Genomic DNA, 25000 nt, shown 5'->3' with positions numbered 1-25000 from the left:
ATACAAATTCCATCTAGACACTGTTGCCCTAGAGCACACAAAAAACTATACATACCTTGGCCTAAACATCAGCGCCACAGGTAACTTCCACAAAGCTGTGAACGATCTGAGAGACAAGGCAAGAAGGGCATTCTATGCCATCAAAAGGAACATAAATTTCAACATACCAATTAGGATCTGGCTAAAAATACTTGAATCAGTCATAGAGCCCATTGTACTTTATGGTTGTGAGGTCTGGGGTCCGCTCACCAACCAAGACTTCACAAAATGGGACAAACACCAAATTGAGACTCTGCATGCAGAATTCTGCAAAAATATCCTCCGTGTACAACGTAGAATACCAGATAATGCATACAGAGCAGAATTAGGCCGATACCCACTAATTATCAAAATCCAGAAAAGAGCTGTTAAATTCTACAACCACCTAAAAGGAAGCGATTCCCAAACCTTCCATAACAAAGCCATACAGATAACCATTAACTTATGGTGTAGAAATCAGACTCTGGTAACTCCATATCTCAATAGGATACCTGATAATGAACAATATTTTAGGTTTAGAGTCAGACCCCATCAGAGAGATAGAGAAACATTGTCATTGTAACACTGACTGAAGAGCATTATAACCAAAACCATTATTTTTGTTAGAAGGTATTTTCAAACATGGTATCTTCTCTCACCTCAGTCTCTCCCCTGGCCTGCATCTCTGTCCTGAAGTCCTCCAGACTACCCAGAATGCTGTGGGGGAGGACCATCCCCTGGGCATCGAAGCGAGGTCCCCCCGGTCCTGACAAAACCACACTACAACATCACCTCTCCATTAACTAAACACTATTCAAATTCTAAATACTTGATTCATCCCACGGGGGCCATTATGTAGGCAGGAGAGTAGATATACAACATAGAAGAGCACCAGTGGAGGCTGCTGAGGGGAGGACGGCTCATAATAATGGCTGGAATGGGGTCAATGGAATGGCATCAACCACATCTTTTATATGTTTGATACCAGTCTAGTGACTCCCTCCCAGCCATTATTATGAGCCGTCCTCCCCTCAGCAGCCTCCACTGAAGAGCACACAACATAACAACGGACAGCACCAATAGTTCTATACAGCATGAGGATGAATGATAACAGTCTAGGTGACTAAAGAACAGTCAAAACAGATGAACTGTACATGAATATGAATATAAAGGTGAAGTGGATTTTAGACATTCTTTTCTGAGCCCCTTTCCTTGTTTGTCTTCACCAGTGGTTCCCAACCGTTTCATAGTCCCGTACCCCTTCAAACACTCAACCTCCAGCTGTAGCACCAGGGTCAGCACACTCTCAAATGTTGTTTTTTTGCCATCATTGTAAGCCTGCCACACACACGCTATACAATACATTTATTAAACATAAGAATTGGCGTTTGAGTTTTCGTCACAACTCGGCTCGTGGGAAGTGACAAAGAGCTCTTATATGATCAGGGCACAAATAATAATATAATAATAATCAATGATTTTGCTCTTTATTTAACCATCTTACATATAAAACCTTATTTGTTAATCGAAAATTGTGAATATCTCACCACAGGTTAATGGGAAGGGTGTGCTTGAAAGGATGCACATAACTCTGCGATGTTGGGTTGTATTGGAGAGTCTTAAATCTTAGTCTTAAATCATTTTCCACACACAGTCTATTCCTGTATTTAGTTTTCATGCTACCGAGGGCCGGGAATCCACTCTCACATAGGTACGTGGTTGCAAAGGGCATCAGTGTCTTAACAGTACAATTTTCCAAGGCAGGACACTCTGAGCGCTGCCCAATCCAGAAATCTGGCAGTGGCTTCTGATTCAATTCACTTTTCACAGGACCGCTTGTTGCAATTTCCATGAGGCTCTTTTGTTCAGATATCGGTAAGTATAGTTTTACCATGCTGGTAACTTATGAACATTTCAACATCTTGGCCATGTTCTGTTATAATCTCCACCCGGCACAGCCGGAAGAGGACTGGCCACCCCTCAAAGCCTGGTTCCTCTCTAGGTTTCTTCCTAGGTTTTGGCCTTTCTAGGGAGTTTTTCCTAGCCACCGTGTTTCTACACCTGCATTGCTTGCTGTTTGGGGTTTTAGGCTGGGTTTCTGTACAGCACTTTGAGATATCAGCTGATGTAAGAAGGGCTATATAAATAAATTATATTGATTGATTGACTGGATGCAGGGCATGAAAGGGATAACGAATCCAGTTGTTTGTGTCGTCCGTTTCGGGAAAGTACCTGCATAATCGCGCACCCAACTCACTCAGGTGCTTCGTTGTATTACATTTGGCACACACAAAAATCACACAATGATGGGAAGTCCTGTGTGTTGTCCTTGTTAATGCAGACAGAGAAGAGCTCCAACTTCTTAATCATAGCCTTAATTTTGTCCCGCACATTGAACATAGTTGCGGAGAGTCCCTGTAATCCTAATCATTCAGGTGAGAAAAAACATCACCCAGATAGGCCAGTCGTGTGAGAAACTCATCATCATGCAAGCGGTCAGACTAGTGAAAATTAGGGTCAGTAAATGAAGACTTTAAGCTCGTCTCTCAATTCAAAAATAAGTGTCAATACTTTGCCCCTTGATAACCAGCGCACCTCTGTATGTTGTAGAAGCGTTACATGGTCGCTGCCCATACTATTGCATAATGCAGAAAATACACAAGAGTTCAGGGGCCTTGCTTTAACAAAGTTAACCATTTTCATTGCAGTGTCCAAAACGTCTTTCAAGCTGTCAGGCATTCCCTTGGCAGCAAGAGCCTCTTGGTGGATGCTGCAGTGTCCCCAAGTGGCATCGGGAGCAACTGATTACACCTGCGTTACCACTCCACTATGTCTCCCTGTCATGGCTTTTGCACCATGAGTACAAACACCAACATGAGCAGCAGCTACGTTTGGCTACATACGGACCATTAGTGGAATTCCCGCGAGAGAGTAACAGTTAATAATGTGATTGGATGTTAATTATTTGACTCGGCTACCAACATTGTGTTGTTTTTTCTCTGAACATTAGATGGTTACATTTTTGGGGGGGCAGTGTAACGAGGCTACTCAGGAGAGAAAAAAACCTCACCCAAATGTATAGCCCCGTTGGAAAATATAAAAGTATTGTTTGAAAATGTGAAGATTTTGTTTAATTTTTTACTATTTTTATTTGCTGTAGCCCCGACGGCATTGCGCGTACCCTAGTTAGGGAATACCTGGATGTCTACACGGCTGATCACAGACACCTGGTCCTGGATGTCTACACCACTGGTCACAGACACCTGGTCCTGTTTGTCTACACGGCTGATCACAGACACCTGGTCCTGGATGTCTACACGGCTGGTCACAGACACCTGGTCCTGTTTGTCTACACCACTGGTCACAGACACCTGGTCCTGGATGTCTACACGGCTGGTCACAGACACCTGGTCCTGGATGTCTACACGGCTGGTCACAGACACCTGGTCCTGTTTGTCTACAACACTGGTCACAGACACCTGGTCCTGTTTGTCTACACCACTGGTCACAGACACCTGGTCCTGTTTGTCTACACCACTGGTCACAGACACCTGGTCCTGTTTGTCTACACCACTGGTCACAGACACCTGGTCCTGTTTGTCTACACGGCTGGTCACAGACACCTGATCCTGGATGTCTACACCACTGGTCACAGACACCTGGTCCTGGATGTCTACACCACTGGTCACAGACACCTGGTCCTGGATGTCTACACGGCTGGTCACAGACACCTGGTCCTGGATGTCTACACGGCTGGTCACAGACACCTGGTCCTGGATGTCTACACGGCTGGTCACAGACACCTGGTCCTGGATGTCTACACGGCTGGTCACAGACACCTGGTCCTGGATGTTTACACGGCTGGTCACAGACACCTGGTCCTGGATGTCTACACGGCTGGTCACAGACACCTGGTCCTGGATGTCTACACGGCTGGTCACAGACACCTGGTCCTGTTTGTCTACACCACTGGTCACAGACACCTGGTCCTAGAGGTCTACACGGCTGGTCACAGACACCTGGTCCTGGATGTCTACACCACTGGTCACAGACACCTGGTCCTGTTTGTCTACACCACTGGTCACAGACACCTGGTCCTGGATGTCTACACCACTGGTCACAGACACCTGGTCCTGGATGTCTACACGGCTGGTCACAGACACCTGGTCCTGTTTGTCTACACGGCTGGTCACAGACACCTGGTCCTGTTTGTCTACACGGCTGGTCACAGACACCTTATCCTGGATGTCTACACGGCTGGTCACAGACACCTGGTCCTGGATGGCTACACGGCTGGTCACAGACACCTGGTCCTGTTTGTCTACACCACTGGTCACAGACACCTGGTCCTGGATGTCTACACGGCTGGTCACAGACACCTGGTCCTGTTTGTCTACACCACTGGTCACAGACACCTGGTCCTGTTTGTCTACACCACTGGTCACAGACACCTGGTCCTGGATGTCTACACCACTGGTCACAGACAACTGGTCCTGGATGGCTATAGGTGTGTTGCAGGCTTTTGCACCAGCCCAGCTCTAAAACACACCTGATAGAACTAATCACAGGCTTGAGAATCCCACACACCTGATAGAACTAATCACGGGCTTGAGAATCCCACACACCTGATAGAACTAATCACGGGCTTGAGAATCCCACACACCCCAGTAGCTCTCTAGGACCTGGAAGGGTGACCACAACCGTGATACACCCCACCTGTACTTCACACCTCTGGCCAGAAGGGGCAGTGTAGCCAGCTCACCTGTGTAGTCCAGTGGCTGTGTGGTGGTGTCCTGGGCCAGGGGGCGGGCCACCGCTACCCTCACCCCCTTTCTGATGTCATCAGGTGGGCGGGTCTTACGCACCAGCACGCGGGTCACAGCTGCAGGTTTCTGGGGTTCTTTAGGAGGCTGGGGCACCCGCAACTATGGACGTACACACAAACACAAACACACACACACACAAAAGGATGGCAGGTAGCCTAGCAGTTAGAGGGTTGGGACAGTCACTATAAAGTTGCTACTTCGAAACCCCGAGCCGGAAAGGTGGATAAATCTGCCCAGCTAATCTCCACCATGAACTGCTCCCCCGGCACCTCTCTGATTCAGAGGGTTGAATGAGGAAAACACATTTTGGTTGAATGCATTCAGTTGTGCAACTGACTACGTATCCCCTTACTATTATGTATGCATACACACACCTTACGTACACACACACCCACACACACCCACACACACAAACATACACACACACCTTACGTACACACACACCCACACACACCCACACACACAAACATACACACACACCTTACGTACACACACACCCACACACACCCACACACACAAACATACACACACACCTTACGTACACACACACCCACACACACCCACACACACAAACATACACACACACCTTACGTACACACACACCCACACACACCCACACACACAAACATACACACACACACACAAACATACACACACACCTTACGTACACACACCCACACACACCCACACACACAAACATACACACACACCTTACGTACACACACACCCACACACACCCACACACACAAACATACACACACACATACACACATACGCACACACAAACATTATGTACACATGCACACACACACCTTCTCCAGGTCCTCAGGTCTGATGGCCAAGGCCTGGATGTCCTCTCCTTTAAGAGTGGGGCTCTGAGGCTGCTCTTCACTCAGACACGAGGAGAAATCCTCTGACACTTTCAGACGTTTCTTCTCTGGAGACGAGAGGACAGGATGAGGACAGGAGAGAACCAACTGTTTCATTCCAAGCATATGGGGCCAACATGGCACCTGTTCAAATTCTGAATAATAAACCCAGCTTCCCCATTTCTGAGTGTATTTGTTTTTGGCTTGCAGTCACATGGGGAAAACCAAGTCTCCCGGGATGACACACACAGCCAACTACTGAACCAACAGCATCAAGCTTAACAATCACCTACTCATAGACCAGGCTACATCTGAACTACTGAACCAACAGCATCTGACTTAACAATCACCTACTCATAGACCAGGCTACATCTGAACTACTGAACCAACAGCATCTGACTTAACAATCACCTACTCATAGACCAGGCTACATCTGAACTACTGAACCAACAGCATCAGGCTTAACAATCACCTACTCATAGACCAGGCTACATCTGAACTACTGAACCAACAGCATCAGGCTTAACAATCACCTACTCATAGACCAGGCTACATCTGAACTATTGAACCAACAGCATCAGACTTAACAATCACCTACTCATAGACCAGGCTACATCTGAACTACTGAACCAACAGCATCAGACTTAACAATCACCTACTCATAGACCAGGCTACATCTGAACTACTGAACCAACAGCATCAAGCTTAACAATCACCTACTCATAGACCAGGCTACATCTGAACTACTGAACCAACAGCATCTGACTTAACAATCACCTACTCATTGACCACGCTACATCTGAACTATTGAACCAACAGCATCAGACTTAACAATCACCTACTCATAGACCAGGCTACATCTGAACTACTGAACCAACAGCATCAGACTTAACAATCACCTACTCATAGACCAGGCTACATCTGAACTACTGAACCAACAGCATCAGGCTTAACAATCACCTACTCATAGACCAGGCTGCATCTGAACTACTGAACCAACAGCATCAGACTTAACAATCACCTACTCATAGACCAGGCTACATCTGAACTATTGAACCAACAGCATCAGACTTAACAATCACCTACTCATAGACCAGGCTACATCTGAACTACTGAACCAACAGCATCAGACTTAACAATCACCTACTCATAGACCAGGCTGCATCTGAACTACTGAACCAACAGCATCAGACTTAACAATCACCTACTCATAGACCAGGCTACATCTGAACTACTGAACCAACAGCATCAAGCTTAACAATCACCTACTCATAGACCAGGCTACATCTGAACTACTGAACCAACAGCATCAGACTTAACAATCACCTACTCATAGACCAGGCTGCATCTGAACTACTGAACCAACAGCATCAGGCTTAACAATCACCTACTCATAGACCAGGCTACATCTGAACTACTGAACCAACAGCATCAGACTTAACAATCACCTACTCATAGACCAGGCTACATCTGAACTACTGAACCAACAGCATCTGACTTTACAAACACTAACCCATAGACCAGGCTACATCTGAACTACTGAACCAACAGCATCAGACTTAACAATCACCTACTCATAGACCAGGCTACATCTGAACTACTGAACCAACAGGATCAGACTTAACAATCACCTACTCATAGACCAGGCTACATCTGAACTACTGAACCAACAGCATCAGACTTAACAATCACCTACTCATAGACCAGGCTACATCTGAACTACTGAACCAACAGCATCAGACTTAACAATCACCTACTCATAGACCAGGCTACATCTGAACTACTGAACCAACAGCATCTGACTTTACAAACACTAACCCATAGACCAGGCTACATCTGAAATGTAGACCGTGATTTGCTGCTAGCAAAGCTATTGTTACATCACTCACTGACCTCCTGACCTTGAGAGAAAGAGTGGAGCAGAATATTCATACACACACACACACACACACACACACACACACATAGTTATGCAATTCTGTTCATCTTCAGCGCTCCAACTGCAACAGAGTCTGTCCCTGGTTACCATGACCACCACACAACCCACAGCTCATCTTTTGAGTCTGTCCCTGGTTACCATGACCACCACACAACCCACAGCTCATCTTTTGAGTCTGTCCCTGGTTACCATGACCAGCACACAACCCACAGCTCATCTTTTGAGTCTGTCCCTGGTTATCATGACCATCACACAACCCACCGCTCATCTTTTGAGTCTGTCCATGGTTACCATGACCACCACACAACCCACTGCTCATCTTTTGAGTCTGTCCCTGGTTACCATGACCACCACACAACCCACCGCTCATCTTTTGAGTCTGTCCCTGGTTACCATGACCACCACACAACCCACCGCTCATCTTTTGAGTCTGTCCCTGGTTACCATGACCACCACACAACCCACCGCTCATCTTTTGAGTCTGTCCCTGGTTACCATGAACCCCACACAACCCACCGCTCATCTTTTGAGTCTGTCCCTGGTTACCATGACCAGCACACAACCCACCGCTCATCTCCTGAGTCTGTCCCTGGTTACCATGAACCCCACACAACCCACCGCTCATCTTTTGAGTCTGTCCCTGGTTACCATTTTTTATTTATTTTTTTTATTTCACCTTTATTTAACCAGGTAGGCTAGTTGAGAACAAGTTCTCATTTGCAACTGCGACCTGGCCAAGATAAGGCATAGCAGTGTGAACAGACAACACAGAGTTACACATGGAGTAAACAATTAACAAGTCAATAACACAGTAGAAAAAAAGGGGAGTCTATATATACATTGTGTGCAAAAGGCATGAGGTAGGCAAATAATTACAATTATGCAGATTAACACTGGAGTGATAAATGATCAGCTGGTTATGTACAGGTAGAGATATTGGTGTGCAAAAGAGCAGAAAAATAAAAATAAATAAATAAAAACAGTATGGGGATGAGGTAGGTGAAAATGGGTGGGCTATTTACCAATAGACTATGTACAGCTGCAGCGATCGGTTAGCTGCTCAGATAGCAGATGTTTGAAGTTGGTGAGGGAGATAAAAGTCTCCAACTTCAGCGATTTTTGCAATTCGTTCCAGTCACAGGCAGCAGAGAACTGGAACGAAAGGCGGCCAAATGAGGTGTTGGCTTTAGGGATGATCAGTGAGATACACCTGCTGGAGCGCGTGCTACGGATGGGTGTTGCCATCGTAACCAGTGAACTGAGATAAGGCGGAGCTTTACCTAGCATGGACTTGTAGATGACCTGGAGCCAGTGGGTCTGGCGACGAATATGTAGCGAGGGCCAGCCGACTAGAGCATACAAGTCGCAGTGGTGGGTGGTATAAGGTGCTTTAGTGACAAAACGGATGGCACTGTGATAAACTGCATCCAGTTTGCTGAGTAGAGTGTTGGAAGCAATTTTGTAGATGACGTCGCCGAAGTCGAGGATCGGTAGGATAGTCAGTTTTACTAGGGTAAGTTTGGCGGCGTGAGTGAAGGAGGCTTTGTTGCGGAATAGAAAGCCGACTCTTGATTTGATTTTCGATTGGAGATGTTTGATATGGGTCTGGAAGGAGAGTTTAGAGTCTAGCCAGACACCTAGGTACTTATAGATGTCCACATATTCAAGGTCGGAACCATCCAGGGTGGTGATGCTGGTCAGGCGTGCGGGTGCAGGCAGCGAACGGTTGAAAAGCATGCATTTGGTTTTACTAGCGTTTAAGAGCAGTTGGAGGCCACGGAAGGAGTGCTGTATGGCATTGAAGCTCGTTTGGAGGTTAGATAGCACAGTGTCCAAGGACGGGCCGGAAGTATATAGAATGGTGTCGTCTGCGTAGAGGTGGATCAGGGAATCGCCCGCAGCATGAGAAACATCATTGATATATACAGAGAAAAGAGTCGGCCCGAGAATTGAACCCTGTGGCACCCCCATAGAGACTGCCAGAGGACCGGACAGCATGCCCTCCGATTTGACACACTGAACTCTGTCTGCAAAGTAATTGGTGAACCAGGCAAGGCAGTCATCCGAAAAGCCGAGGCTACTGAGTCTGCCGATAAGAATACGGTGATTGACAGAGTCGAAAGCCTTGGCAAGGTCTATGAAGACGGCTGCACAGTACTGTCTTTTATCGATGGCGGTTATGATATCGTTTAGTACCTTGAGCGTGGCTGAGGTACACCCGTGACCGGCTCGGAAACCAGATTGCACAGCGGAGAAGGTACGGTGGGATTCAAGATGGTCAGTGACCTGTTTGTTGACTTGGCTTTCGAAGACCTTAGATAGGCAGGGCAGGATGGATATAGGTCTGTAACAGTTTGGGTCCAGGGTGTCGCCCCCTTTGAAGAGGGGGATGACTGCGGCAGCTTTCCAATCCTTGGGGATCTCAGACGATATGAAAGAGAGGTTGAACAGGCTGGTAATAGGGGTTGCGACAATGGCGGCGGATAGTTTCAGGAATAGAGGGTCCAGATTGTCCAGCCCAGCTGATTTGTACGGGTCCAGGTTTTGCAGCTCTTTCAGGACATCTGCTATCTGGATTTGGGTAAAGGAGAACCTGGAGAGGCTTGGGCGAGTAGCTGCGGGGGGGGGGGAGCTGTTGTCCGAGGTTGGAGTAGCCAGGCGGAAGGCATGGCCAGCCGTTGAGAAATGCTTGTTGAAGTTTTCGATAATCATGGATTTATCGGTGGTGACCATGTTACCTAGTCTCAGTGCAGTGGGCAGCTGGGAGGAGGTGCTCTTGTTCTCCATGGACTTCACAGTGTCCCAGAACTTTTTGGAGTTGGAGCTACAGGATGCAAACTTCTGCCTGAAGAAGTTGGCTTTAGCTTTCCTGACTGACTGTGTGTATTGGTTCCTGACTTCCCTGAACAGTTGCATATCGCGGGGACTATTCGATGTTAGCGCAGTCCGCCACAGGATGTTTTTGTGCTGGTCGAGGGCAGTCAGGTCTGGAGTGAACCAGGGGCTATATCTGTTCTTAGTTCTGCATTTTTTGAACGGAGCATGCTTATCTGAAATGGTAAGGAAGTTACTTTTAAAGAAAGACCAGGCATCCTCAACTGACGGGATGAGGTCAATGTCCTTCCAGGATACCCGGGCCAGGTCGATTAGAAAGGCCTGCTCACAGAAGTGTTTTAGGGAGCGTTTGACAGTGATGAGGGGTGGTCGTTTGACTGCGGCTCCGTAGCGGATACAGGCAATGAGGCAGTGATCGCTGAGATCCTGGTTGTAGACAGCGGAGGTGTATTTGGAGGGCCAGTTGGTCAGGATGACGTCAATGAGGGTGCCCTTGTTTACAGAGTTAGGGTTGTACCTGGTGGGTTCCTTGATGATTTGAGTGAGATTGAGGGCATCTAGCTTAGATTGTAGGACTGCCGGGGTGTTAAGCATATCCCAGTTTAGGTCACCTAACAGAACAAACTCTGAAGCTAGATGGGGGGCGATCAATTCACAAATGGTGTCCAGGGCACAGCTGGGAGCTGAGGGGGGTCGGTAGCAGGCGGCAACAGTGAGAGACTTATTTCTGGAGAGAGTAATTTTCAAAATTAGTAGTTCGAACTGTTTGGGTATGGACCTGGAGAGTATGACATTACTTTGCAGGCTATCTCTGCAGTAGACTGCAACTCCTCCCCCTTTGGCAGTTCTATCTTGACGGAAGATGTTATAGTTGGGTATGGAAATCTCAGAATTTTTGGTGGCCTTCCTGAGCCAGGATTCAGACACGGCAAGGACATCAGGGTTAGCAGAGTGTGCTAGAGCAGTGAGTAAGACACACTTAGGGAGGAGGCTTCTGATGTTGACATGCATGAAACCAAGGCTTTTTCGATCACAGAAGTCAACAAATGAGGGTGCCTGGGGACATGCAGGGCCTGGGTTTACCTCCACATCACCCGCGGAACAGAGAAGGAGTAGTATGAGGGTGCGGCTGAAGGCTATCAAAACTGGTCGCCTAGGGCGTTGGGGACAGAGAATAAGAGGAGCAGGTTTCTGGGCATGGTAGAATATATTCAGGGCATAATGCGCAGACAGGGGTATGGTGGGGTGCGGGTACAGCGGAGGTAAGCCCAGGCACTGGGTGATGATGAGAGAGGTTGTATCTCTGGACATGCTGGTTGTAATGGGTGAGGTCACCGCATGTGTGGGGGGTGGGACAAAGGAGGTATCAGGGGTATAAAGAGTGGAACTAGGGGCTCCATTGTAAACTAAAACAATGATAACTAACCTGCACAACAGTATACAAGGCATATTGACATTTGAGAGAGACATACAGCAAGGCATACAGTAATCACAGGTGTTGAATTGGGAGAGCTAGCTAAAACAGTAGGTGAGACAACAACAGCTAATCAGCTAGCACAACAACAGCAGGTAGAATGGCGATTGATTAGGCAGAGAGGGTCGGATTAACTACACACAGAGCCTAAATGCGGCTGGGGCCGACAGATAAAACATAAACAAGCAGAATGGATTACCGTGAATTAATGGACAGTCCAGCATGCATCAGCTATGTAGCCAAGTGATCAGTGTCCAAGGGGCAGCGGTGGATGGGGCAGGGAAGCTGGACTGGCGAGTGTTATCCAGGTTAGAAAACTAACAATGACTAGATAGCTTGTAGCCAGTTAGCTTCTGAAGGTTCTTGAGTGTGTTCTAAAAATGTAAAGATAATAGCGGTTCCGTATCACATTGGGTGAGGCAGGTTACCGGAAGGTATAAACAAATAAAAAATCGAAAAGGGATAGAAAGTAAATATGGGTTCAGTGAGTGTTTGGGACGCGGCGATTCAGATGGTTAGCAGGCCTGTGCTAACAAGCTAACAGTTAGTAGACGGTGCTAAACACGGTAGCAGTTAGCGGACCGGGCTAAACAAGCTAGCAGTTAGCAGGCCGAATTTGCAAGCAAGGAGATAGCAAGGGCTAGAGAGTTAGCCTTTGGGGACGTCGCGATGGGGGGAGTCTGTTTATTCCTCTTCATGCGGTGACATCAATGGACCTGTCGTGGGTCTGGATATTGTAGCGCAGGAGCTCAAAATGTTCCGTTTGCGATGGGAATCCGGGGGTGAAAAATAAAAATAAAATAATAGATAGGTCCGTTATGCTCTGGTTAGAGTCGCGTTGTTCGAACTGGCGAGAGCTTTCCGAGCTAAAGGTTAGCTGATGACCGGTTAGCTGACCGGTTAGCTGAAGACCGCTAGCAATGTTTTGCTGAAGCTGGTAGTTAGTTTGCTAGTTGGCTAGCTTCAGTTGAGGGGTTCCAGATCCGAAGTAAATATAAATACTTTAGGAAAAAAAGCTACGTTGGGTGATGCGGGTTGCAGGAGAGTATTTAGAAGAAGTTGAGGTTCAGCAAAAAGTTTTAAAGATATGTGAAGAAGACGAAACGAAAACAAACGATATATACAAGGAACACGACAACACGTCCTACTGCTACGCCATCTTGGAACTAGACCCTGATGGTCCTCAGAGCTGTGTGTGTTTAACACAGAGAGAAGAGACCCGGCCTGCAGCGTTGGTGTGCCACCTGCCAATTCCACTACACCAGTACAGTCATGGACCACCGCAGGACCAGTGAGCACAAGCTGACTAGCCGCACCTCCAACCCCTCCTGTACCGTTACCATGACCACCACACAACTTTTGCTTCTCTACCTTTTGATTGTTTATCCTTTTCTAACCCCCCTCTCCCCTCCTCTCCCCCCCCCTCTCCCCTCCTCTCCCCCCCTCTCCCTGCCACCTGTTCTGAGACTCAGTACATTCTGTGTGGTTTTCAGAGGAGGGTAGCACCTTGCGGAGAGTGAGGGAAGGCCACAGAAGGATAAAAGAAAAAACTGCAGGAGTCTCATCCTTCATAGTGGGTGTCCTTGGCACACAATGGAAGGCAACGGGGACACTGAGGCTCCACATGCACTAGCTTTTGTGACTGTATCCTCATTATGTACACACACACTCCAGCGTTCACACAAAAATAAACACACACACACAACGACAGAGCCCCACGTAAACAAATACACACCTATGCCTCGAGAATGTCTCTTTTACAGAGTAAAGACAGGAAATTAGATTTCACTGTGTCCTTGGGGGTCTTGTTCCTATCTCTCTTCTTTCTCCCTCTCTTTTATTTAAATTTTATTTCACACTTATTTTACCAGGTAAGTTGACTGAGAACAAATTCTCGTTCATGACTATCTACCCGGCCTGCTACATTCTTCTCACCCATACCCCCCCCCCCCCCCCCCCCCCCCCCCACACACACACGTATGGACTAACGTTAACAAACAGAGAGAGGAAGAGCGGGAGGGGTCAGGAGCATAATGTTAAGTGTGTGTGTGTGTTTAGTTAGCTAGCTAATAGTATAACAGCTATGTTAGCTAGCTATATTCTTACATACCTGGCGGGGTCCGAGGTCTCGCCTCCTTTTTGGGAGTTTTGCCAGTGGATTTGCCTAGACTTGCCATGTCAATGCTTAGGCTAGCTAAGGTAACGTTAGTTAGTTGTAGCCTAGCTAGTTAGTCAATTCGGCAGCTGAGCAAGTTGTTTTAGCTAAAGTAAATTGTTGTCACGCAGGGAGACAAGAAAGTTACAATTGTCCCTAAAAAGTGACATTTATACAATGTATACAAAAGCAACTTCTTCGTTGAGTAAACTTTTGATAGCTAGCATCTGGCCTTGTCATTCGTGTCTCTTTCTCCCCGCTGCCTCACGGTACCCATGGCAACGGACGCTTGGCTGCTGTTAGGCAGTAGGCAGTAGGCGGTAGGCAGCACAAAGTAACACATACTATTTGTATAAAATTGCAACTATGGCACTTTGGTGATCCTCGTATATATATATATATATATATGTTGACGATGCTCTCATGTTTTGTTCCTCAATACATTAGGCCTTTATTTGTTGGAGTATTTAATCACAAAATGTAATGAAAAGGAAAGAAAATGTCATTGATCTCGCCAATAGTGAATAGGCTTGTAAGGCTTATTTCAGCTCATACAAGAAGGCTAAATGGCCAGATGTGTCACCGTGTGCCAGCAGTTGGTAAACAATTACGTACGGCTATGTTGATATTGAATTCAAAACACCAGATCATCACTCTCCTATAGCCTCAATTTATCCAACCACCGTGCGCAAAACCCCCAGAGTGCCTGTCTTGGCGGTGCACATTGCAGTAGAACTGGCCGCTTCCATTGTTCCATAATCGTCGAACACTCGGTGTCCTCCCGGAGAACATAACAATCTCTCCGCTTCTGTCAATCAGCAGTTCTGGCAACTAGCTGTTGGGAGAGACGAGCAGATGACCCATGCCGTGTGACGCGAACGAGCCAGGCGCGTGCATGGGTATAAAAACAACACCAAAAGACATCTGTTTCTGTACCACCCAGACTAGATGTGCGCAAACACACAGGTGTCACGAGGACCACATGTAGTTTCCAAACCTCACAGGCATCCATACTGCCCTACAGGCTAGTATAGGCTACATTTCACATGCCACTTAAGTGAGACAACATTATGGAGGTAAAAGGTAACCCATCAACTTGCTCACCGACCACCACAACCAACATTCCCGTCGCCCATCAGCGGGCTGAACCTTCTCAGTTCCCCGGGACCAGAGCCCTGAGCCCCGGCTCCTCCAAGGTCCTGCTGGCATACAAAAACGTAACCCAGCACCTGAACTCACCGGGGCTCAAAGCCAGCATGGGTTTCCTTAAAATGGTCACGTCTCAGTGGAAGCACCAGGAAAAGAAGGGGAGGGTGGTGCGGTCCCAAAGCACAGGTAGCTGGCTTCCACCTCCCTCCGATGGCCACTCTTGCAAGAGGTCGCCACTGGACCAGCTATCTGCTCTGGTTCTCCAGGGGCAGATTCGGTTCGGTGAGGACGACCCAAGGCTCGCCCAGGACTCTCCGCAGGACCCGCTGAGCTCCACCAAGCCGCAGAACTGCAGGCGTATCGTGGTTCTGGGTGCGCCCCGGGTGGGCAAGACTTCAATCTTGCGACGGTACCTCTGGGACGGCTTCGTGGAGGAGTACCAGCCCACCTCCGAGGATTTCCTCCGGAAAATGTTCCACATCCGCGGGGAGACGTATCAGATCGACGTACTGGACGCCTCCGGAGAGAGGAGCTTCCCGGCGAAACGCAGGCTCTCCATACTAACCGGTGCGTAACGGGAATGTAGGCAATAACGGGAGTCCTTATCATGCTCTCTATGTTGGAGCGTGCTGGAGGTGCCTCAACGGTTGTTGTTATCGCCGTGTTAAAGATGTAAATGCATACAAATGAATAAGCCTCTCTCTCCGCGTAGATGTGGTGTGCGTAAAAGTGGACATGATTGCTTTATAAACGATGAGAGAGAATATAAATATGTGTATATGGACGTATAAGTTATGATAGAATAGCATATAGAATAGAATAAAACATAATATAATATAAACTTTATCCCAGAAGGAACTTCAGTTCAAATTGCTAATGAGAATATGACAATGTAGGCTATAATTAAAATATAGGCTATAATATTTCGGTCTCATCCTGTGTTCTGTATAGGTGACATATTCCTTCTGGTCTTCACCCTGGACGACCGGAGCTCGTTCGAGGAGGTGTGTGCCCTGCGCACTGAGATCCTCGCGGCCAAAACCAAGCTCCTCAAGCCCACCAGGCCGGGCCAGAGCGCACGGGTCCCCACGGTAGTCTGCGCTAACAAGGTGGACTTGTCCCCAGCGGAGAGAGTACTTTCCCGGGCAGAGGTGCTCCGATCCCTCGGTGAGGACTGCGCCTACTTCGAGACCTCCGCCAAAGACCGCACTAATCTGGAGGAGGTATTCGAGGCTCTGGCTAAACGGGGCGGGTTGCCAACGGAAACTAGTCCGTCGCAGCACCGCAAAGTTTCGATTCGGTCGTACCAGGCGCTGAAAGAGGGCAGAGCGGCCGGGAGAGGGAGCCAGGCGACCGGTTGTAAGGCTCCGTGTGGGGCGCTGTATCCGCTCGCTCGACGGCCGAGTTTCAGCACTGATCTCCGTCAAGTCCTCGGCCCCAACTCCGCACGGAATCCGGGCAAGCCGCTGGAGAAGTGTCAGATTCAGTGAAGGAGCCAAAGACAGACTGGACTGGTTTATAAGGGTATGTGGAGCGAGGAAAAACAATAATGTTGGATTTCCACAAATTCATTCTGCTAAATGTAGATATGACTGTGAATAGTATTTGCACCAGGGACTTGAACACTACTAATAGCCTACCAAATGTGCAGAAGTTGTGCAATTGTGGGTCTCAATCTAATGTGAAATATATATTTTTGAAATGAATAAAAAAAACATTTTTGATCATGTATTATAGTGTGCGTCTCCTTGAGGGGCGGAAGAGGAGAGAGTGGGAGTAAGAGGACATTGAGTCAGGGACTTGACTTCATTGACTTTATTGCATAACACGTTTCATGAGTCCTACAGACAGAAATAGAGAGCGAGAGAAAGAGAGAGAGAGTGAATTTTGGAGAAAGAGAGAGAGAGAGAGTGTGTGTGTGTGTGTGTGTGTGTGTGTGTGTGTGTGTGTGTGTGTGTGTGTGTGTGTGTGTGTGTGTGTGTGAGTGTGTGTGTGTGTGAGTGTGTGTGCTTGTGTGTGTGTGCGTCAGACAGAAAGGCAGAGCAGTATTGACTGCAGCAGAGTCGTGATCAACCAGAGGGTTGTACTGTACTACCTAGCCTACACAACTCACTGTCTGCAGTAGACTGGGTCGTTTCTGGTTGCTAAATCCTCTTTACATTCCGTCTATGAGTCAGATTTTTTCACACACATACATCTGTAACTCCATACTATAGAGCCCTGTTCTATATATTCAGCATGATGATGATGATGATGAGGATGAGGATGATGATGATGTAATGATGATAATGAGGATGAGGATGATGATGGTGGTGATGATGATGACGGTAATGATGATGATGGTAATTATGATGATGGTGATGATGATGATGAAGGTGACGATTACGTTGTTGTTTATGATGATGAATAGGCGTAATGACACTGACAAAAGAGTCGTAGGATATTTTTTCAACCGCAATCAGTGCACCATTGTTCCATGAATTAGGGTGCGTGTGTGTGTCCTTTGTGAGAGTGTGTGTCTACTTGCAGGGCCGGTGAAAGCCTTTCAACACAACAGAGGCTGCTGGGACTTTCTGAGTTTCCATAAAACAACAGCTACTTGTTTTTCTGCTGTTAGATTTCCACTCGTATAATCTCATAGCCTGGATATTTCCCTTTACCTGTGTGTGTGTGTGTGTGTGTGTGTGTGTGTGTGTGTGTGTGTGTGTGTGTGTGTGTGTGTGCGTGTCTGAATAGGTGTGTGTGTGTGTCCAAACTAGGTGTTATTATGGCTATTGTGTAGTGTAAATGGGATTCTTTATCCCCTAGTAAAAACATCATAACCTCTTTTCTCATAACCTGTATGAATGAGTCTTCTGGCTGTTCCACGTGCTGAAAGGGGCAACCTGTGATTTGAAAAACGGATGGGTCTGGAGCAGTGTAACCACTTTACAAAGCTATGGATGCCACGATTTACCATCCATGAGATAGTTATAACCATAGAATTAGGAATTATAATTAATGAGGAACTAGAACCGGGAAGGCAAAGTTTTCCCATGTTGAACCATTTCATGTGTCTGACGGTAAAACTCCGCCCACCCGGAAGGCCCAGAGAGCAAATCAAGTGCACCCATAGGTCTACCGCTGGCCAATCAGATATCTCATATCACGTGTCTGAACAGCTTTCTCGAGCCGTAGACTGTAAAAAAAAAATAAGCATTGAATAAACAGCAAAGCGGGTACCGTGAAATAGCAAAACTTTTAAAACCATCACTAGAGAGAGACCCAAGGAATACAGCAAATAGTTGCTGTTTTTATGAGTAAATTAATGTTTAAGTTGTTATTCAGCACTGTCACTTTGTTCCACACTTTTCTATGCCTTCTCCTGTCCGTTCACTCAACCAGCACTGCAGCTGCAATGAATGACAATAGCAAAGTACTCTGATAATCTCGCGTTATTAGTGACCTGGGTCTTTTTTAATATGGAGGAATATTTCACTTTCTCCGGTCATAGGAGTAACAACATGAATTGGCGCATGAAATAATGCAGTGTGACTTGAATTATGACATCAACTGGAAGAATTTCTCCCCTTTTCTCAGTTGAGGGAGGCAGAGCGGGAGGGACCGACGCTGCTCTCACTCCCCCGACGCTTTGAACACACAGACTGTGTCATTGCATTTTGGCACACCAGAAGTATATTCATTTCCTATGGAACGCTGCGTTTGCCGTGCAGCATTGCGTTGCAGAGGCAGTGGTAATACGTTCTGCGTTCAATACGTTGGATTTATCGGATTTAACATATGCGTCAAACTGTATGCGTTAAACAGGTTTGACAGAAATGGTAGCAGAAGGTGAATGTTGCACACATGTCTAGATGATGCTGCACACTATTTTCCGCCTAAATACAGTTGGTGTGTTTGAAGCGTTACGTCTCATGTCCGCTAAATGCGTCGAACACTTCGTGTTCCAGCGGAAGCCATTCATTGTCATTGGAGCAGTCCTCAACACTAAGGGGTGCTGCAGTAGGCTGCGGTGCGTTCTATGTACCACATGCGTTCAATATTTTAAGCTTGTGTGTTGCGTTACCATGTAGTGGTACAAACAGAAGTACACACACACACACACACACACACACACACAGCAACTAGATATATTTTAGCTAGTTGAAAAGCGAAGCACCTGTGCTTCAAGTACGGAAAATGCGGGCTAGGCATCTGGCAAAACAAAACCTCTATGCATCTGGAGGACATTGGGCATGATCACGCGTCGATCACACCGACAACCTCTTTGTGTTTTGGTACACCAGAAGTACATCCATTTCCAATGGAGCGCTTCATTTGCCTTGCAGCATTGCCGAGGCAGTTGCTGTGCGTTCTGTGTGGTGCAAAAGTAGTTTTTGTGTCGAAGTAACAAATGTTTATTACTAGAACGGCAGGCAGGGTCAGGGTCAGGGCAGGAAGAGGTCAGTAATCCAGGTCAGAGTCCAAAAGTACAGAACGGCAGGCAGAGGTCAGGGTCAGGGCAGGAAGAGGTCAGTAATCCAGGTCAGAGTCCAAAAGGTACAGAACGGCAGGCAGGGTCAGGGTCAGGGCAGGCAGAGGTCAGTAATCCAGGTCAGAGTCCAAAAGGTACAGAACGGCAGGCAGGCTCAGGGTCAGGGCAGGCAGAGGTCAGTAATCCAGGTCAGAGTCCAAAAGGTACAGAACTGCAGGCAGGCTCAGGGTCAGGGCAGGCAGAGGTCAGTAATCCAGGTCAGAGTCCAAAAGGTACAGAGCTGCAGGCAGGCTCAGGGTCAGGGCAGGCAGAGGTCAGTAATCCAGGTCAGAGTCCAAAAGGTACAGAACTGCAGGCAGGCTCAGGGTCAGGGCAGGCAGAGGTCAATAATCCAGGTCAGAGTTCAAAAGGTACAGAACGGCAGGCAGGCTCAGGGTCAGGGCAGGAAGAGGTCAGTAATCCAGGTCAGAGTCCAAAAGGTACAGAACTGCAGGCAGGCTCAGGGTCAGGGCAGGAAGAGGTCAATAATCCAGGGTGGTGTGACAAGGTACGGAACGGCAGGCATGGTCAGAGCAGGCAGAATGATCAAAACCAGGAAAACTAAAAAACAGAAACTAGAAACAGACAGGAGCAAGGGGAAAACCGCTGGTAGGCTTGACGAACAAAACGAACTGGCAGCAGACAAACAGAGAACACAGGTATAAATACACAGGGGATAATGGGGAAGATGGGCAACACCTGGAGGGGGGTGGAGACAAGCACAAAGACAGGTGAAACAGATCAGGGTGTGAATTGAGTAAGTTTACCAACAAGAAGGACCGCTGCTCCACCTTCCTGTTCAAGTGAGCACAGCACAACAACAGTTAGTCCAAAAATATGTCTTGTATACTGGTGCATAAATGATGTAATATGCCAGGGAGATATGTATACTGTAGCTAAGAAAGTAATACTAAGTGTATGTTGTGTAGTAAGCTGTTAGTAGCCCATGTGTCTCACCCTAATAATTTGGTCCCTTTCCCCCTAAGAACTTAACCTACTGTTCTGACTTGGTGGTGCACATGTAGCCTATAGCCTGTTTTAGAGAAATGTCATAATTGAAAATTGTAAAAGCTTTCATTGTTTGCGTATATGTCCCCGGTATTTATCCTACGGTTCTGACTTGGTGTACAGGGAGAATACTGTAAGCACAGCCCATGTGCTGAATCATGTCGCTGTACATTTCAATAGTACTGAACAAATAGTTATATTGACTACGTCCGTCCTAGCTCGCTCATTAATGTCTTGTTATGGCTGGCCTCTTATCTGCTCATCGTTCCCTGATGCCATAGGTTGTACATCTCAATTGTTGTATTGCTTACATAGGTCTATCTCATTAGTATCTTATTCATCCTTTTAGGCAAGGTTAGAAGGATTTCATTGTTTTGCTTACTTTGTGTATTATAATTAGCTCATGTGCTTTTCTCCACGAGGAGGGGATACTATATACTGTTGTTGGGTCTGGAACCATGGGGAGGGGATACTATATAATGTTGTTGGGTCTGGAACCATGAGGAGGGGATACTATATACTGTTGTTGGGTCTGGAACCATGAGGAGGGGATACTATATAATGTTGTTGGGTCTGGAACCATGAGGAGGGGATACTATATAATGTTGTTGGGTCTGGAACCATGAGGAGGGGATACTATATACTGTTGTTGGGTCTGGAACCATGAGGAGGGGATACTATATACTGTTGTTGGGTCTGGAACCATGAGGAATGGATACTATATAATGTTGTTGGGTCTGGAACCATGAGGAGGGGATACTATATAATGTTGTTGGGTCTGGAACCATGAGGAGGGGATAGATACTATATACTGTTGTTTGGTCTGGAACCATGAGGAGGGGATACTATATACTGTTGTTTGGTCTGGAACCATGAGGAGGGGATACTATATAATGTTGTTGGGTCTGGAACCATGAGGAGGGGATACTATATAATGATGTTGGGTCTGGAACCATGTTTGCCAGTGACAGTCTCTTCCCATTGAAATATACAGTATTTTTTTCAGCAAAAAGTTCACTAATAGAACCATGTAATTCCTGTTGATTTTTCCCGAGAGGTTGTTTTTGTTTGTTGTACGCAATGTCTTGTCTGTACGTCGGTATATTGTCTATATAAGTGGTTTTGTATTTTCCTTCCTTTTTCGACCACATAGGTCTAATACCATCCTAAAATGGTCGGCTAACCGCCTCTCTCTCTGTCTTTATGGTGACTCAAAGAAGAGTAAAGTTAAGGCCACAAAATCTTGCAGAATTTATCTGAACTAACATCTGTCTGAATTTCTGTCGGTGTCCATTTTGAAAGTGCTGAACAAATAGGCCTACCTCGTCGCAGCTCGTTTGCTTGCACTTGCTTATACTTAGAGCTAAGTGACAATGATATAAAAACAAACATTTATAAATTCACTGAACATAAACGTAACAGCCTAATTGTCACGCCCTGACCTTAGTATTCTTTGTTTTCTTTCTTTATTTTGGTTAGGTCAGGGTGTGACATGGGTGATATGTGTGTTTTTGTCTTATTCTAGGGTGTTTGTACTGTTGTTTTCAACTGGTTGTTTTTGTACTGGTTGTTTTCATCTAGGTGTTTATGTTGGTCTATGGTTGCCTAGATTGGTTCTCAATTAGAGGCAGGTGTTTATCGTTGTCTCTGATTGGGAACCATATTTAGGCAGCCATCTTCTTTGGGTATTTCGTGGGTTATTGTCTATTGTCTCTAGTTACCTGTGTCTGCACTCGTTGTCATAGCGGCATGTTCGTTTTGTTTAAGTGTTCTTTGTGTTCTTCCTGAAATAAAGAAGAATGTATTCTACCCACGCTGGGCTTTGGTCCCCTTCATACGACGATCGTGACACTAATGTTTGTGTACGGTTCAAAAGTCACAACTCATGTTGGCGTTCGCTATTATTGAAAGACAATGCGGATCTTTATCGACTTACACAAATCCACAAGGAGTCAGTAGAAACCACATTTGTTTAAGCAAGTCAGCCGTATCAGCTGTGTTTTTTTTAAAGGCAGTAAATTGGGAGCTGTTGGGACAGCTTTATGTAGTCTGTTGGGACAGTCTGTTGGGACAGCTTTATGTAGTCTGTTGGAACAGCTTTATGTAGTCTGTTGGGACAGTCTGTTGGGACAGCTTTATGTAGTCTGTTGGGACAGTCTGTTGGGACAGCTTTATGTAGTCTGTTGGAACAGCTTTATGTAGTCTGTTGGGACAGTCTGTTGGGACAGCTTTATGTAGTCTGTTGGGACAGTCTGTTGGGACAGCTTTATGTAGTCTGTTGAAACAGCTTTATGTAGTCTGTTGGGACAGTCTGTCGGGACAGCTTTATGTAGTCTGATGGGACAGTCTGTTGGGACAGCTGTATGTAGTCTGATGGGACAGTCTGTTGGGACAGCTTTATGTAGTCTGTCGGGACAGCTTTATGTAGTCTGTCGGGACAGCTTTTTGTAGTCTGATGGGACAGTCTGTTGGGACAACTTTATGTAGTCTGTCGGGGGGACAGCTTTATGTAGTCTGTCGGGACAGCTTTATGTAGTCTGATGGGACAGCTTTATGTAGTCTGTTGGGACAGCTTTATGTAGTCTGTTGGGACAGCTTTATGTAGTCTGTTGGGACAGCTTAATGTAGTCTGTTGGGACAGCTTTATGTAGTCTGATGGGACAGCTTTATGTAGTCTGTTGGGACAGCTTTATGTAGTCTGTTGGGACAGCTTTATATAGTCTGATGGGACAGTCTGTTGGGACAGCTTTATGTAGTCTGTTGGGACAGCTTCATGTAGTCTGTCGGGACAGCTTTATGTAGTCTGATGGGACAGTCTGTTGGGACAGCTTTTTGTAGTCTGTTGGGACAGCTTTATGTAGTCTGTTGGGAGAGCTTTATGTAGTCTGATGGGACAGTCTGTTGGGACAGCTTTATGTAGTCTGTTGGGACAGCTTTATGTAGTTTGTTGGGAGAGCTTTATGTAGGCCCTAACAGTTTGTGGGCACAGTTTGTCACTGGTATAGTGCAGTGTTGTGTGGTATAGTGGCTTTGCTGGCATGCATCTAAAAAAATTGGTTGAGTTTTCTCCACCAAGATTTTCCTGCTAAAACCGCCACTGCAGAGTGAGCCTTTAAACACCCATCCAGTAAAAGGGAGGTCTCTCTCTCTCAACCATCGAGTTAAAACCACACTATCCTGTCCTCTCTCTCTCTTTATTTCCCTGTCGGTTTCTGTGGCTGTCTCCTCCTCAACCCCGCCCCAACCGCTTTACAGTTCCCTGCTGTGGGTTTCACAATGCAGGAAACCACCCTCCATTTTGGTCCCCACCACTGTGCAGTCAGTCACGTGCTGGAAGGTTCATATTGCAGGAAACCACCCTCCATTTTGGCCCCCACCACTGTGCAGTCAGTCACGTGCTGGAAGGTTCATATTGCAGGAAACCACCCTCCATTTTGGCCCCCACCACTGTGCAGTCAGTCACGTGCTGGAATGTTCATATTGCAGGAAACCACCCTCCATTTTGGCCCCCACCACTGTGCAGTCAGTCACGTGCTGGAAGGTTCATATTGCAGGAAACCACCCTCCATTTTGGCCCCCACCACTGTGCAGTCAGTCACGTGCTGGAAGGTTCATATTGCAGGAAACCACCCTCCATTTTGGCCCCCACCACTGTGCAGTCAGTCACGTGCTGGAAGGTTCATATTGCAGGAAACAGTCTGCCACATGAAGGCACGTGACTGCTGGGTGGTTTTGTTGTAATGTTTGTCTGCCTGTGACCCCGCTCACAGAGGTCGACTTTAGAAACGGCACAATCACTCGGACACACAGCTTCTCTGGTATAGACAGACTGACTGACTCGTTACGTGGGACAATATACAACTACACAATGTGGGACAATGCACAACTTCACAATGTGGGACAATGCACAACTACACAATGTGGGACAATGCAGAACTACACAATGTGGGACAATGCAGAACTACACAATGTGGGACAATGCACAACTTCACACTGTGGGACAATGCACAACTACACAATGTGGGACAATGCAGAACTACACAATGTGGGACAATGCACAACTACACAATGTGGGACAATGCAGAACTACACAATGTGGGACAATGCACAACTTCACACTGTGGGACAATGCACAACTACACAATGTGGACAATGCACAACCACACAATGTGGGATTCACACACATATATGAAACACACACACGAGTGAGCATG

At 46.8% G+C, this 25000-nt stretch overlaps 2 protein-coding genes across 5 annotated transcripts in view; one reads left to right on the top strand and one right to left on the bottom strand.

The window, feature by feature from the left end:
- LOC110487506 (mycbp associated protein) overlaps window positions 1-15459 on the bottom strand; it is a 50757-nt gene extending 35298 nt beyond the window's left edge. For 2 of the 4 annotated variants that reach the window (XM_036939940.1, XM_036939942.1), the window contains exons 1-4: window positions 14072-15088; window positions 5657-5781; window positions 4781-4943; window positions 678-784 (exon numbers count right to left, since the gene is read on the bottom strand). In XM_036939940.1, coding sequence (XP_036795835.1) covers window positions 678-784; window positions 4781-4943; window positions 5657-5781; window positions 14072-14138 — 462 coding nt within the window. In that variant the 5' untranslated portion in view covers window positions 14139-15088. Of the gene's footprint in view, window positions 1-677; window positions 785-4780; window positions 4944-5656; window positions 5782-14071; window positions 15089-15355 lie in introns of those variants that run through there. The other 2 variants (XM_036939941.1, XM_036939943.1) reach the window with 2 other exon arrangements.
- LOC110485445 (GTP-binding protein Rhes-like) lies at window positions 15076-16993 on the top strand. Its single transcript, XM_021556513.2, has 2 exons — window positions 15076-15832; window positions 16217-16993. The coding sequence occupies exons 1-2, from the start codon at window positions 15187-15189 to the stop codon at window positions 16753-16755; spliced, it is 1185 nt and encodes a 394-aa protein (XP_021412188.1). The 5' UTR covers window positions 15076-15186; the 3' UTR covers window positions 16756-16993.
- Window positions 16994-25000: the final 8007 nt, after the last annotated feature.

The sequence above is a fragment of the Oncorhynchus mykiss genome, chromosome 13 (genome assembly GCF_013265735.2).
Source record: "Oncorhynchus mykiss isolate Arlee chromosome 13, USDA_OmykA_1.1, whole genome shotgun sequence".
Classification (NCBI taxonomy): domain Eukaryota; kingdom Metazoa; phylum Chordata; class Actinopteri; order Salmoniformes; family Salmonidae; genus Oncorhynchus; species Oncorhynchus mykiss.
This window is presented reverse-complemented; position numbering and strand designations above follow the sequence as displayed.